General features: G+C 37.6%; 1 protein-coding gene across 1 annotated transcript in view; it reads right to left on the reverse strand.

Moving 5' to 3' along the window:
* The window catches only part of DACH2 (dachshund family transcription factor 2), a 990,389-nt gene that overhangs the window by 189,891 nt on the left and 786,039 nt on the right, over window positions 1-14,459 (reverse strand). Inside the window, exon 5 of the mRNA XM_021683434.2 lies at window positions 12,869-13,027. Within this exon, the coding sequence (XP_021539109.2) occupies window positions 12,869-13,027 (159 nt within the window). The remainder of the gene's footprint in view (window positions 1-12,868; window positions 13,028-14,459) is intronic.

Below are 14,459 nucleotides of genomic sequence, written 5' to 3' on the forward strand. Positions count from 1 at the left end.
GTTGACCATAGAGTTGAGGGTCCATTTCTGGGCTCTCTATTCTGTTCTATTGATCTATGTGTCTGTTTTTGTGCCAGTACCATACTGTCTTGATGATGACAGCTTTGTAATAGAGCTTGAAGTCTGGAATTGTGATGCCGCCAGCTTTGCTTTTCTTTTTCAACATTCCTCTGGCTATTCGGGGTCTTTTCTGCTTCCATACAAATTTTAGGATTATTTGTTCCATTTCTTTGAAAAAAGTGGATGGTATTTTCATAGGGATTGCATTGAATGTGTAGATTGCTCTAGGTAGTATTGACATCTTCACAATATTTGTTCTTCCAAATCATGAGCATGGAACATTTTTCCATTTCTTTGTGTCTTCCTCAATTTCTTTCATGAGTATTTTATACTTTTCTGAGTACAGATTCTTTGCCTCTTTGGTTAGATTAATTCTTAGGTACCTTATGGTTTTGAGTGCAATTGTAAATGCGATCGACTCCTTAATTTCTCTTTCTTCAGTCTTGTTGTTGCTGTATAGGAATGCCCCTGATTTCTGTGCATTGATTTTATATCCTGCCACTTTACTGAATTCCTGTATGAGTTCTAGCAGTTTGGGGGTGGAGTCTTTTGGGTTTTCCACATAAAGTATCTTATCATCTGCAAAGAGTGAGAGTTTGACTTCTTTGCTGATTCGGATGCCTTTCATTTCTTTTTTTTTGTCTGATTCCTGTGGCTAGGAGTTCTAGTACTATGTTGAATAGCAGTGGTGATAGTGGACATCCTTGTCATGTTCCTGACCTTAGGGGGAAAGCTCCCAGTTTTTCCCCATTGAGAATGATATTCGCTGTGGGTTTTTCATAGATGGCTTTTATGATATTGAGTTATGTACCCTCTATCCCTATACTCTGAAGAGTTTTGATCAAGAAAAGATTCTGTGCTTGGTCAAATGCTTTTTCTGCATCTATTGAGAGGATCATATAGTTCTTGTTCTTTCTTTTATTAATGTATTCTATCATATTTATTGATTTATGGATGTTGAAGCAACCTTGCAGCCCAGGGATAAATCCCACTTGGTTGTGGTGAATAATCCTTTTAAAGTACTGTTGGATCCTATTGGTAGTATTTTGGTGAGAATTTTTGCATCCATGTTCATCAAGGATCTTGGTCTGTAATTCTCCTTTTGACGGGGTCTTTGTCTTGTTTTGGGATCAAGGTAATGGTGGCCTCATAAAACGAGTTTGGAAGTTTTCCTTCCATTTCTGTTTTTTGGAACAGTTTCAGAAGAATACATATTAATTCTTCTTTAAATGCTTGGTAGAATTCCCCTGGGAAGCCATCTGGCCCTGGGCTTTTGTTTGTTGGGAGATTTTTGATGACTGCTTCAATTTCCTTAGTGGTTATAGGTCTGTTCAGGTTTTCTATTTCTTCCTGGTTCAGTTTTGGTAGTTGATACATCTCTAGGAATGCATCCACTTCTTCCACATTATCTAATTTGTTGGCGTATAGTTGCTCATAATGTGTTCTTATAATTGTTTGTATTTCGTTGGTCTTGGTTGTGATCTCTCCTCTTTCATTCATGATTTTATTTATTTTGGTCCTTTCTCTTTTCTTTTTGATAAGTTTGGCCAGGGGTTTATCAATCTTGTTAATTCTTTCAAAGAACCAGCTGCCAGTTTTGTTGATCTGTTCTACTGTTGTTTTGGTTTCTATTTCATTGATTTCTTCTCTGATCTTTATTATTTCTCTTCTCCTGCTGGGTTTAGCCTTTATTTGCTGTTCTTTCTCCAGCTCCTTTAGCTGTAGGGTTAGGTTGTGTACTTGAGACCTTCCTTGTTTCTTGAGAAAGGCTTGTATTGCTATATACTTTCCTCTTAGGACTGCCTTTGCTGTATTCCAAAGTTTTTCAACAGTTGCGTTTTCATTTTCATTTGTTTCCATGAATTTTTTAAATTCTTTAATTTCCTGGTTGACCCATTCATTCTTTAGTAGGATGCTCTTTAACCTCCATGTATTTGAGTTCTTTCTGACTTTCCTCTTGTGATTGAGTTCTAGTTTCAAAGCGTTGTGGTCTGAAAATATGCAGGGAATGATCACAATCTTTTGGTACCAGTTGAGACCTGATTTGTGACCTAGGATATGATGTATTCTGGAGAATGTTCCATGGGCACTAGAGAAGAATGTGTATTCTGTTGCTTTGGGCTGGAATGTTCTGAATATATCTGTGAAGTCCATTTGGTTCAGTGTGTCATTTAAAGTCTTTATTTCCTTGTTGATCTTTTGCTTAGATGATCTGTCTATATCAGTGAGGAGGGTGATAAAGTCCACTACTATTATTGTATTGTTGTTGATGTGTTTCTTTGTTTTTGTTATTAATTGGCTTATATAATTTTCAGCTCCCATGTTAGGGGCATAGATATTTACAATTGTTAGATCTTCTTGTTGGATAGGCCCTTTAAGTATGATATAGTGTCCTTCTTCATCTCTTATTATAATCTTTGGTTTAAAATCTAATTTTTCTGATATAAGAATTGGCACCCCAGCTTTCTTTTGGTGTCCATTAGCATGGTGAATTGTTTTCCACCCCTCACTTTCAATCTGGAAGTGTCTTTTGGGTCTAAAATGAGTCTCTTTCACACAGCATATCAATGGGCCTTTTTTTTTTTATCCAATCCGATACCGTGTGTCTTTTGATTGGGCATTTAGACCATTTACATTCAGGGTAACTATGGAAAGATTTGAATTTAGTGCCATTGTATTGACTGTAAGATGACTATTACTGTGTATTTTCTCTGTTCCTTTCTGGTCTCTGTTACTTTTAGGTTCTCTTGCTTAGAGGACCCCTTTCAATATTTATTGTAGGGCTGGTTTCGTGTTTGCAAATTCCTTTAGTTTTTCTTTGTCCTGGAAGCTTTTTCTCTCCTTCTATTTTCAGTGACATCCTAGCAAGATATAGTATTCTTGGCTGCATATTTTTCTCATTTAGTGCTCTGAATATATCATGCCAGTCCTTTCTGGTCTGCCAGGTCTCTGTGGATACGTCTGTTTCCAATCTAATGTTTCTTTAAAAAAAAAAAGATTTTATTTATTTGACAGAGAGAGACACAGCAAGAGAGGGAACACAAACAGGGGGAATAGGAGAGGGAGAAGCAGGCTTCCCACTGAGCAGAGAGCCCAATGTGGGGCTTGATCCCACACCCTGGGACCATGACCTGAGCAGAAGGCAGACGCTTAACAACTGAGCCACCCAGGTGCCCCCTCCAATCTAATGTTTCTACCATTGTAGGTTACAGATCTCTTGTCCCGAGCTGCTTTCAGGATTTTCTCTTTGTCTCTGAGACACATAAGTTTTACTACTAGGTGTTGGGGTGTTGATCTATTTTTATTGATTTTGAGGGGGTTTCTCTGTGCCTCCTGGATTTTGATGCCTGTTTCCTTCCCCAATTTAGTAAAGTTCTCTGCTATAATTTCCTCCAATATACCTTCTGCCCCTCTCTCTCTTTCTTCTTCTTCTGGGATCCCAATTATTCTAATATGGTTTCGTCTTATGGTATCACTTATCTCTCGAATTCTGCCCTCGTGATCCAGTAGTGGTTTATCTCTCTTTTTCTCAACTTCTTTATTTTCCATCATTTGGTCTTCTATATCACTAATTCTCTCTTCTGCCTCATTTATCCTAGCAGTTAGAGCCTCCATTTTTTATTGCACCTCATTAATAGCCTTTTTGATTTTGACTTGTTTAGATTTTAGTTCTTTTATTTTTCCAGAAAGGGTTCCTCTAATGTCTTCCATGCTTTTTTTAAGCCCAGCTAGTATCTTTAGAATCGTCATTCTGAACTCTATTTCCGACATCTTACTAATGTCTGTATTGATTAGGTCCCTGGCAGTCGGTACTGCTTCTTGTTCTTTTTTTTTTTTTTTTTGAGGTGATTTTTTCCATTTTGTCATTTTGTCCAGAGAATAGATGAATGAGAGAACAAAATGCTAACAGGGTAACAATGACCCCAGAAAAATATACACTAAACAAATCAGAAGTGACCTGTAGGTTTTCAATTTCTTTGTGTTCCCTCTTCATGTGTAAAATAGAAGCTTGGTATTCTTTTGGAAGGTCAGTCTAGCAATAGTTATCATTGTGATTGAGAGAGCCGACTCTAGATCTAGAAGGCCTGGGTTGAATTCTAGCTCTGCCACTCAGAAGCAGTGGGACCTGGGTCAAATTATTTCACCTTCTGTGTCTTTGTTTCCTCACCTGACAACCAAGGAATTCAGAAAGTCTCTCTACAGATATATATATATATATTTTTTTTTTTTTTTTTTTTTTTACTCAGATCTTTAGCTGTGGCTTTATCTTTTTCTTTCATCCTTCTGTCTTGGCATTTCATTTAAGTCCCTGCCTTCTTCTGTGTTAGAAAATGAAGTTATGTTTCCTTCTCCTGAACGTAATGGCCTTATGAAGAAGAGGTCATGTAGTATTAAGGGACTGGTATATCAAGGAGTGTCTCTGATCTGTGCTGCATGTGCTCTGCTGCTGTGTTTTGGTTGCTCTTTCTTTCAGGCCATTCATCTGCTGAGGCTCTCCTTGCCTGCTGTAGGCAGTGTTTTGTCCCTGACTTGAATATGGTCAGTTTTAACTAGGTGTGTTCTGGTTAGCTTGTGAAATGAGACCTAACACTATCCCCACCAGAACTGAGCCCCTGCAAAACTCTCTCATAGGGGAGAGGTGGTATGGGCTGTGGTTTGTGCTGGTCTTCGGGGGAAGGAGCCCTCTGGGCTTGAATAAGGCAAGTGTGACTTGGTAGGGCAGATCCACCAGAGCACAGGGGATGGGACTTTGTGTAAGCAAGTTAGGTAGCCAGTGTTATCACTACACTGCTTCTTACAGGTGGCTCTGTGTTTATGCTGAGAGACTTGGGAGGGAAGTGGTGCCAGCCAGTTCCTTTGTTCCCAGACAGGTATCTTAATGAATGCTGCCAATCAGGGAACTGTTCAGAGAACAGTGAATAATCTCTATACAGTGCACCCCAGGTGCTCTTCAGGTCACTGTTTCCATGCTGTCTGGCCCTGGGTCATTTGCCAGTCTTCTCTCTAGGAGCAGAGGGGTGCCCTCCAGGTGCTATCCCAGGCACAGCCCCTGACCTTTCAGACTCCAGGCTTTAAGCCCTACTGGTTGCAAGAACTCACAAAATTCATCCCTCTTTCTTTTCCATGCCAATAGCATGTTTTCCTTGTGTTGTTTCCCTGTATGCTCCACTCTCTTGTGCCCTTCTACAGGACCATGGTTCCCTCACCTCTGAAGCAGCTGTGATCTCTTTCTCCCCTAACCCTCAGCTCTGCACTTCTTACCTTCTTTGATGTGGCCTCTTCCTTTTTGTTATGTAGTTTGTTCTGTCAGTTTTCAGGTGATTTCTGGGGTATTTAGGATGATTTGATAGTTATACAGTTGTGTTTGTGGGATGAGGTGAAACTAAGGTTTTGTCATCATCTTCTAAGCTCTACATAAGTTCTTAATATTTTTTGGATATTTATGACTTATTGGGCATATCATTTCCAAATATATTCTTCCATTCAGTAGGTTGCCTTTTGTCTTGTTGATGTTTTTGAGGTGCAAAAGCTTTTTATTTTGATGTAGTCCCAATCATTTTTTTTTTATTTCCCTTGACTTAGGAGACACACAGAAAAATGTTACAACTTATGGCAGAGAAATTGCTACCTGTGTTCTCTTCAAAGATTTGTATAGTTTCAGGTCTCACATTTAGTTCTTTAATCCATTTTGAGTTTACTTTTATGCATGGTGTTAGAAAGTGGTCCAATTTCATTCTTTATATGTAGCTGTCCAGTTTTCCCAACACCATTTATTGAAGAGGTTGTCTTCCCCATTGTACATTCTTGCCTTCTTTGTCATAGATTAATTGACCAGATAATCAGGGATTTATTTCTAGTTTTTCTATTCTGGCCCTTTGATCTACATGTCTATTTTTGTTCCAGCAACATTCTATTTTGATTACTACAGCTTTGTAGTGTATCTTGAAACCTGGAATTATTTATTTATTTATTTATTTATTTATTTATTTATTTATTTATTTATTTAAGTTTTTTTTTAAGATTTTATTTATTTATTTGACCGAGACAGCGAGAGCAGGAACACAAGCAGGGGGAGTGGGAGAGGGAGAAGCAGGCTTCCCACTGAGCAGGGATCCTGATGTGGGACTCGATCCCAGGACTCTGGGATCATAACCTGAGCCAAAGGCAGACGCTTAATGACTGAGCCACCCAGGCGCCCCCGAAACCTGGAATTATGATACCTCCAGCTTTGTTTTCTTTGTCTCATGATTGCTTTGAGTATTTGGTGTCTTCTGTGGTGCCACAAAGATTTTCATATTATTTGTTCTAGATTTGTGAAAAGTGCTGTTGGTATTTTGATAGAGATTTCATTCAATCTCTAGATTGCTTTGTGTAGCATGGACATTTTAACAGCATTTGTTCTTCTAATCCATGAGCATGGAAAGTCTTTCCAATTGTTTGTGTCATCTTCAATTTATTTCCTTGGTGTTTTGTGGTTTTCAGAGTACAGGCCCTTTACCTCTTTGGTTAAGTTTATTCCTAGGTATTTCATTCTACTTGGTGCAATTGTAAATGGAATTTTCATTAAATTTCTTTCTGCTTCTTTGTTATTTTTATAAGGAAATGCTATCAATTTCTGGATTTTATTTTTGTAACCTGCAAATTTACTGAATTAATTTATTACTTCTAGTAGTTTTTTGGTGGAGTCTTTAGGGTTTTCTATGCATAGTATCATGTCATCTGCAAATAATGAAAGTTTCACTTCTTCCTTACTTATTTGGATATTTATTTATTTTTCTTGTCTGATTATTGTGGCTAGGATTTCCAGTACTAAGTTGATAAAAGTGATAAGATTAGACATCCTTGGGGCGCCTGGGTGGCTCAGTTGGTTAAGCGACTGCCTTCGGCTCAGGTCATGATCCTGGAGTCCCGGGATCGAGTCCCACATCGGGCTCCCTGCTCAGCAGGGGGTCTGCTTCTCCCTCTGACCCTCCTCCCTCTCATGCTCTCTGTCTCTCATTCTCTCTCTCTCAAATAAATAAATAAAAAATCTTAAAAAAAAAAAAAAGATTAGACATCCATTTTTTGTTCCTAATCTTAGAGGAAAAGCTCTCAGTTTTTCTTCATTAAGTTGTTACCTGTGGGTTTTTCATATATGGCTTTTAGTATTTTGAGCTATGTTCCCTCTACAATACCACTTTTATTGAGAATTTTTATAATGAACAGATGTTAAATTTTTTCAAATTTTTTTCTGCTGTATTGAAATGATCATATGATTTTTATCCTTAGTTTTGTTAATGTGGTGTATGACGTTGATTGATTTGTGAATATTGAACCATCCTTGCATCCCCAGAATAAATCCTACTTGATTGTGCTGAATAATCTTTTTAATGTACTGTTGAATGTAGTTTGCTAGTATTTTGTTGATGATTTTTGCATGTATGCTCACCAAGGATATCTACCTGTAGTTTTCTTTATTTAATGGTGTGTGCCTGGTTTTGGTATCAGGGTAATGCTGGCCTTGTATAATGTATTTGAAAATTTTCCTTCCTCTTCTATTTTTTGGACTAGTTTGAGGAGAATAAGTATTAACTCTTCTTTAAATATTTGGTAGAGTTCACCTCTGAAGCCATCTGGTCCAGGACTTTTTTTATTTTGGGGAGTGTTTTCATTACTGATTTAGTTTCATTACTTGTTATCAGTCTGTTCAGATTTTCTATTTCTTCATGGTTCAATTTTGAAAGATTGTATGCCCTTTTGTTGTTGGATAAAATATAAAAGTCCATTAGATCCAGTTGATTGATGGTGCTTTTCAGTTCAATTATGCTCTTCCTGAATTTCTGTCAATTTAATATATCCATTTCTGAGAGAAGAGTATTGAGGTCTCCAATTATAATAGTGGATTCATTTATTTTCTCTGGCAGTTCTACCAGTTTTTACCTCACATATTTTGACACTCTGTTAAGAGGAGCAAACACATTAAGGCTTATTAATGTCTCCTTGGAGAATTGGCCTCTTTATCATTATGTAATACCCCTTTTATTCTTGACAATTTTTCTTGCTCTGAAATCTGCTTTGTCTGAAATTAATATAGCTACTCTTACTTTTGATTAGTGTTAGCATAGTATATATTTCTCCATTCCTTTACTTTGAATTATGTCTTTAAATTTGAAATGAATTTCTTATAGACACCAAATAGTTTGATCTTCTTTTGTTATCTGCTCTGACAGTCTTCATTCTTTTATTGTTGTTGTTTCATTTTGGTTATTTTGCTTGATACATGATTATATAAGAGGTATATTGCAAGTAATGGCCAAAACATCAACATTCTTAGTCACTAGAGTACATGGGGCAATCTATGTCTGTAATTGGTGTATTTAGACCAATCATATTTAAAGTGATTATTAATAATTGGATAATTAGTTATAATATTTATAAGTGTTTTCTATTCATTGACCCCCCCCTTTTTTTTAATCTTCTCTTCCACTCTTGTTGTATTCTCTGGCATTAACTGACTATTTTAGATGATTCTCTTTCCTCTCTTCTCTTAGTATATTAATTTTACTTATTTTAAAAAAAATTTACGTGGTTGCTCTGGAGTTTGCAATATGCATTTACAACTTATAAATTCACTTGCAAATAAGTCTATACCATTTCATGTGTAGTGCAAGTATCTTTCGGCAGAATATTTTCAATTCCTCCCTCTTATCCCTTATAACATTATTGTCACTTATATCACTTGCCAATACATTGTTATTATTATTCTGAATAGAGTATTATTTGTAAGACTGTTTAAGAATAAGAAAAAATACATTTACCTTAATTTATTCCTTCTCTAACCTTCTTCCTTTATGTATATCCAAGTTTCTGACCTAAATTATTTTCCTTCTCTCTATAGACCTTCTTTTAACATTTTTTATAGGGCAGAGCTCTGGTATGGTAACAAATTCCCTCAACTTTTGTTTGAGAAAGTCTTTATTTCCTTCTTCACTACTAAAAGGAAATTTCACTGCATTCAGAATTCTAAGTTGGTGTTTTTGTTTGTTTTTTTTTCTTTCAACACTGTAACTATTTCACACCACTCTATTCTTGTTTGCCTGGTTTCTGAAGAAAAGTTCAGTGTAATTCTTATCTTTGTTCCTGTATGGGTGAGGAGCATTTATTTCTCTCTGATTTTTTTTTTAAGATTTATTTATTTATTTATTTGAGAGAGAGAGAGAGCATGGGGGGGTCAAAGGGAGAAGCAGAATCCTCACTGAGCAGGGAGCCTGATGTGGGACTCGATCCCAGGACTCCAGGGTCATGACCTGAGCCAAAGGCAGTCGTTTAACCAACTGAGCTACACAGGTGCCCCACTCGCTGATTTTTTAAAAAGATTTTCTCTTTGTTTTTGATTTTGTAGTTTGAGTATAATATGCATAGGTGTAGATTTTTTTTAATATTTATTCTTCTTAGTAATCTCTGAGCTTCCTGAATCTTTTGTTTGATGTATCTCAATTTGAGAAAATTTTCATTCATTGTTACTTTAAATATTTCTTCTGTTCCTTTTCCTCATTCTTGTTATTTTGGCATCCCCATTACATTTATTCTACACTTTTTGTAATTGTTGCACAATTCTTCAATATTCTGTTCTTGTGGTTTTTTTTCCCCCCCAATCTTTTTTTCACTTTTCTTCCATTCTGGAAAGTTTCTATTGACATACTTCAGTATGTGACTCATGAAAGTGCAAAAGTGATGGGAAAGAGCAGTCTGGAGCCCTGGTGACGCCCCCTCTTCAAGAGTGAGTGTGGGAGGGGGCGGGGGCTGGAGTGTTGAGGGGGCGGCTTTAGGACACCTCCGCTTAGTCGGCATGGTTAGAGATGAAGAGGACTCACTGGTTGCAGCCCCGGCCTGACTACATGGGGTGTACTTTGATTGGCAGGCGAGGCTGTCATCCAGGGTTCACTTGATGTGCTCCTCCTGGGCAGCCTTCAGGTTCTCCTTCTTTCCGCCCTGGGCCTTCAGGGCAGAAGCTCGCAGGGCTCAGCCACAGGAGAAGGTCAGGGCCCACGGCTTCAGCAGGGGGCACTTGTTGATGGCATTGAGGTTGATGGACGCCTCCTCCTCCTGGGAAGTGATCCAGTGACTTAGCTGACTTTGTCTGGTCTACTGATGAGCCCATCAAAGCTATTCATTTTGTTGAAGTGTTTTTGATTTCTAGCATTTACTTTTGTTTCTTAAAATTTTCATCTCTCTGCTTATATTTCCCATGTATTTTTTATTCAAGTATAATTAACATACAGTGTTAATATTCCCATGTATTCTTGTATGTTTTCCATTTTGTTAGCATACTAATTATAGTTATTTTAAATTCCCATCTGATAATTCTAAAAGACATGTTATATCTAATTCTGGTTGTGATGCTTGCTTTATATCTTTAGACTATGTTTTTTGCCTTTTTCATGTCTTGTAATTTTTGTTTTAACGCCAGAAATGGTGCATTGGCTAAAAGGAACTCAGGTAAACAGGGTTTTAGTAAGAAGCTTTACTTTTATCTTACCGGGAGTTAGGTTATATTTACTGTTTGCTGTAGCTGTTGTATTAGTGATGGTAATTTCTTGTCCCCCTGTTATCTTTAGTGTATCCTAAAGAATCCAAATTCAATTGGGTCTGAGGACTTCAGTTTTCTCAGTTGTAGTCCACTATTCTTATACAGAGCTTTATTGTGGTGGTGGTAAAATGTGTAAGGAGGAGAAATATATGATTAGATTTCAGTCTCTTAATGAACCTGTGTCCTTGGGCTGTGACTTTCACAAGTGATTTTTAGCTTTTTTCCCTCTTACATGAGAGAGGAAGGCTAGAGGGAGCTAGAGTTGAGTATTTCTCTTTCCCCACAGGAAATGTTAAAAAGGCTGGGGAAGTATTTCCCTTACCTCACAGCAATGATTACAGGGTGCTGGATTTTAATATATCCTTTCCCCCACATCAGTTAGGCTCTGGTAAAACAAAGTAGTTTAACTCTGGTAAAGTAGTTTCCTTCAAGGGTAGGTTTTTGTTAAGGAAAACAGAACACTCTGGGCATATATTGAAATGGGTACTTTTCCTGTCCCAGAAACATGAAGGAAATTTTCTCAGGTCTTCATCCTGAGAACCTGAAGGTGCTCCTGGAGTTGACTCATGAAAGTGCAGAGATGCACTAAGAATTGGCCTCTGGGTTTTTTTTTTTTATGAATAATTAAGAATTTATTTTAAATTATTATGAAATATTCATTATTTTTTTGCATTTTTATTATGTTATGTTAATCACCACACATTACATCATTAGTTTTTGATGTGGTGTTCCATGATTCATTGTTTGAGTATAACACTCAGTGCTCCATTCAATATGTGCCCTCTTTAATACCCATCACCAGGCTAAGCCATCCCCCCATTCTCTTCCCCTCTAGAACCCTCAGTTTGTTTCTCAGAGTCATAGTCTCTCATGGTTCATCTCCCCCTTCATTTTTCCCTTCCTACTATCTTCTTCTTTTTTTTAACATATAATGTATTATTTGTTTCAGAGGTACAGGTCTGTGATTCAACAGTCTTACACTATGGTGAGCACTGTGAATAGTGTAAGGCCTCTAGGGTTTTTTTATCTCTCAAGCTGGGTCTACACCGAGTTTCCAGTAATTTAAATGTTTCTACCAGATTCTAGCTGTGGCTTCTGCTCCCTATAAGCTCTGACTCTCTTTATCTGCCTATCTCTCCAGTTTTGGGGGTAGCTCTGCCCTGTGAATTCAATCTCCGATGGATTTAAAAGAGTTGTTGATCTTGCTTTGAGGAGGAGTGACAACTTCTGAACTCTTTACATGTCAGACCAGAAGCCAGAAATCTTCCAAGTTCTCCTGCTTTATGAAATAAGTCTACCTTAATCAGTCCTTTTTTGACTTCTCATAACATGGTATTTATAACTCTCTTGGTATTTATTTATTTACCATTGTTTAACATTCCATTTTTTATGGGACCCTTCACATTTGAGTTTATAATATCTTTAAAATAAGATACCATAACTTATTTTGTATGCTTAATAACTGATGAATTTCTTTTAAAACATCATATTAAAATATCTCAGAATCCCTCTGTTCTGTTGTTTTAATCCTAAGGCTTAGTGAGAGAATGGAAATTTCAGGGAAAGAAATAATAGAAGTTTTCTCTCAGATTCCTGCTTATAAGAAAAGTAGGATTAAAAAAAAGAAAAGTAGGATTTTAGTCAAGTAGTGTATATAAGACACACTTTCCTGCAGAAAGACTCTGAGATTTTGAAGTTCTTAAAAACATCATCTAAACCTGAATTTGTATACATTAGATGAAGTTTGATTACTGAGTAATAGTAATACTTATAATTTATACGGTACTTACTATATGGAAGTCACTAACAGCTTTTTTTATTATTATTATTCTTAGCACTCACAATAACCTTACTTAACAGGTATATTTTTATTCCTACTTTGTAGTTGTGGACACTGAGGCTTGGAAAAGTTAGGTGAGTTCTCCAAGGTCAGACAGTAATATGGAATTCAAAAGATGTTGATTTCAAACCCAAGTTTTTGTGACTATAAACAACTTTCTTAACTACTCTACTACATGGCCTCCCATGTATCTCTACTCTGCTACATGCCTTCTCAATCTATATTTACTCTATAAAACCTATACTTTTAAATGAATCCCTCTCAATCTACCCTTATGACTTCAAATTGTTAAGCCTTATGGAAGAAAAATACACTAGCCCTGCTCACCCACGGCATCCAGTGGGTCTTGTGTGGTATTTTTCTCAACACACCAAGTTTTGAAAGGACAATATACATACTATTGGTCAGTAAATGCTTCTGCTGCAGTGGATTGAGGGTAGGAGCACCCTCAAGGCCTGGCTGGCTAGCCAGGGCTGCATGAGCAAGTCCATGTTGAGGTCCAGGTGCAGCAAGAGAAGATTGCATCTTATCCTTATCCCAGGAGGATTCACTTCCACCTGAAAAACATTCATATGAACAGATTGCAATTTGGCAACTTTCCATGAGAAGGCTTTTTGAAAATTCTCTTTCAGGGGTGAAATTATTAAACTTACTTCTTAAAAAATTATTATTAAACATAGGTAACTCATTTTATAATGGTTTCAAAAACTTTCAATAGCCTTAGATTTAAGCTGCTTCTGAGAAAACTAAACAACTCTAATGATATAGTTACAGGTAGTCTAAACAAATCAGGAATCATAATGAATAGTTTTTGAAAACACTAACTTGTTGAAGACCATTAACTAACCACTACTGCCTCCCATTCTGGCAGCACCAATGTGCTGCCCTGTTCACTAACAAAGGAACAAAGACACTGGCTGAGGGCAGCAAATCTTGGTGCTGGCTTTTTGCTGTGATTTACCATAAACTCCAAACAACTGCATGGTCATGCAGCTGCTTTACTGGGACAAACCAGCAAATGGCAAAAGTGCAGTGACCCTCCCCTAGAGGATCACTGCAGGTCTGCACCATGTGGGTCCCTAAACTTTAGAGTTTTGAAACCAGTTGCGTGCCTGAGATAAAACACAAGAGTACTATGCCATCTGGCAGGCAGACAACTCAGACATAGATAAGGTGAAGACAAGGATCTGATGGAAGCTGGGAACACAAGAGGGGTGATTATTCACTCTTATGTGAGGGCTTCCTGAAGTGTGATGGGTTCAAACTCCCTGCTCCAGGGAGGAGAGAGGGGAACAAAGCCATTCCCCTCCCCTGCACCTCAGCACAGACGAACTTCAGTGAACAACACAGTGCCCTGCAGTGGAGACTGGAGCTGCTTACTTTAAGCCCCGCCCCCATGCCCTACAAGTGTATGTCTACTAGGACAGATTGGCCTGAAAATCAACCCAACAGGCCCCTTCCCCAGAAGACCAGCACAAACCTCTCACACATACCAAGTCTACTGATCATAGAGTGCTGCAAAGCTTCAGTTATAGGGGAAATAGAATTTAGCTTCTTTCCTTGGATCTAGCTTCTTGTAAAAGCAGACCAAACACACCTAGTTAAAACTTGCCACACAGTGGACAAGGTCCAAACACCTCCCATTACAGGCAAGGGGAAACTCTGCAGAGGACTTACCTGAGGATAGGAGCAACCAAAACACAACCACAAAGTGCATATAAGACCTCCACCCTATTTTTGGACCTCTTCTTAATATAGCCATTACTCTCAGGAGCACGAAAATAACAAGCTTTCCTAACAATCACACACACACACACACAAAAACCGTGACCTAGACAAAATAACAAGATGTAGGAATTCACCCTTAAAGAAAGAACAGGAAGAAGTAATGGCCAAGAATTTAATCAATACAGATATTAGGCATATGAAACAGATGTTAAAACAACAATTATAGGGATAGTAGCTGGGCATGAAAAAAAAAAAAAAGCA

Source organism: Neomonachus schauinslandi, chromosome X (genome assembly GCF_002201575.2).
Source record: "Neomonachus schauinslandi chromosome X, ASM220157v2, whole genome shotgun sequence".
Taxonomy (NCBI): Eukaryota; Metazoa; Chordata; class Mammalia; order Carnivora; family Phocidae; genus Neomonachus; species Neomonachus schauinslandi.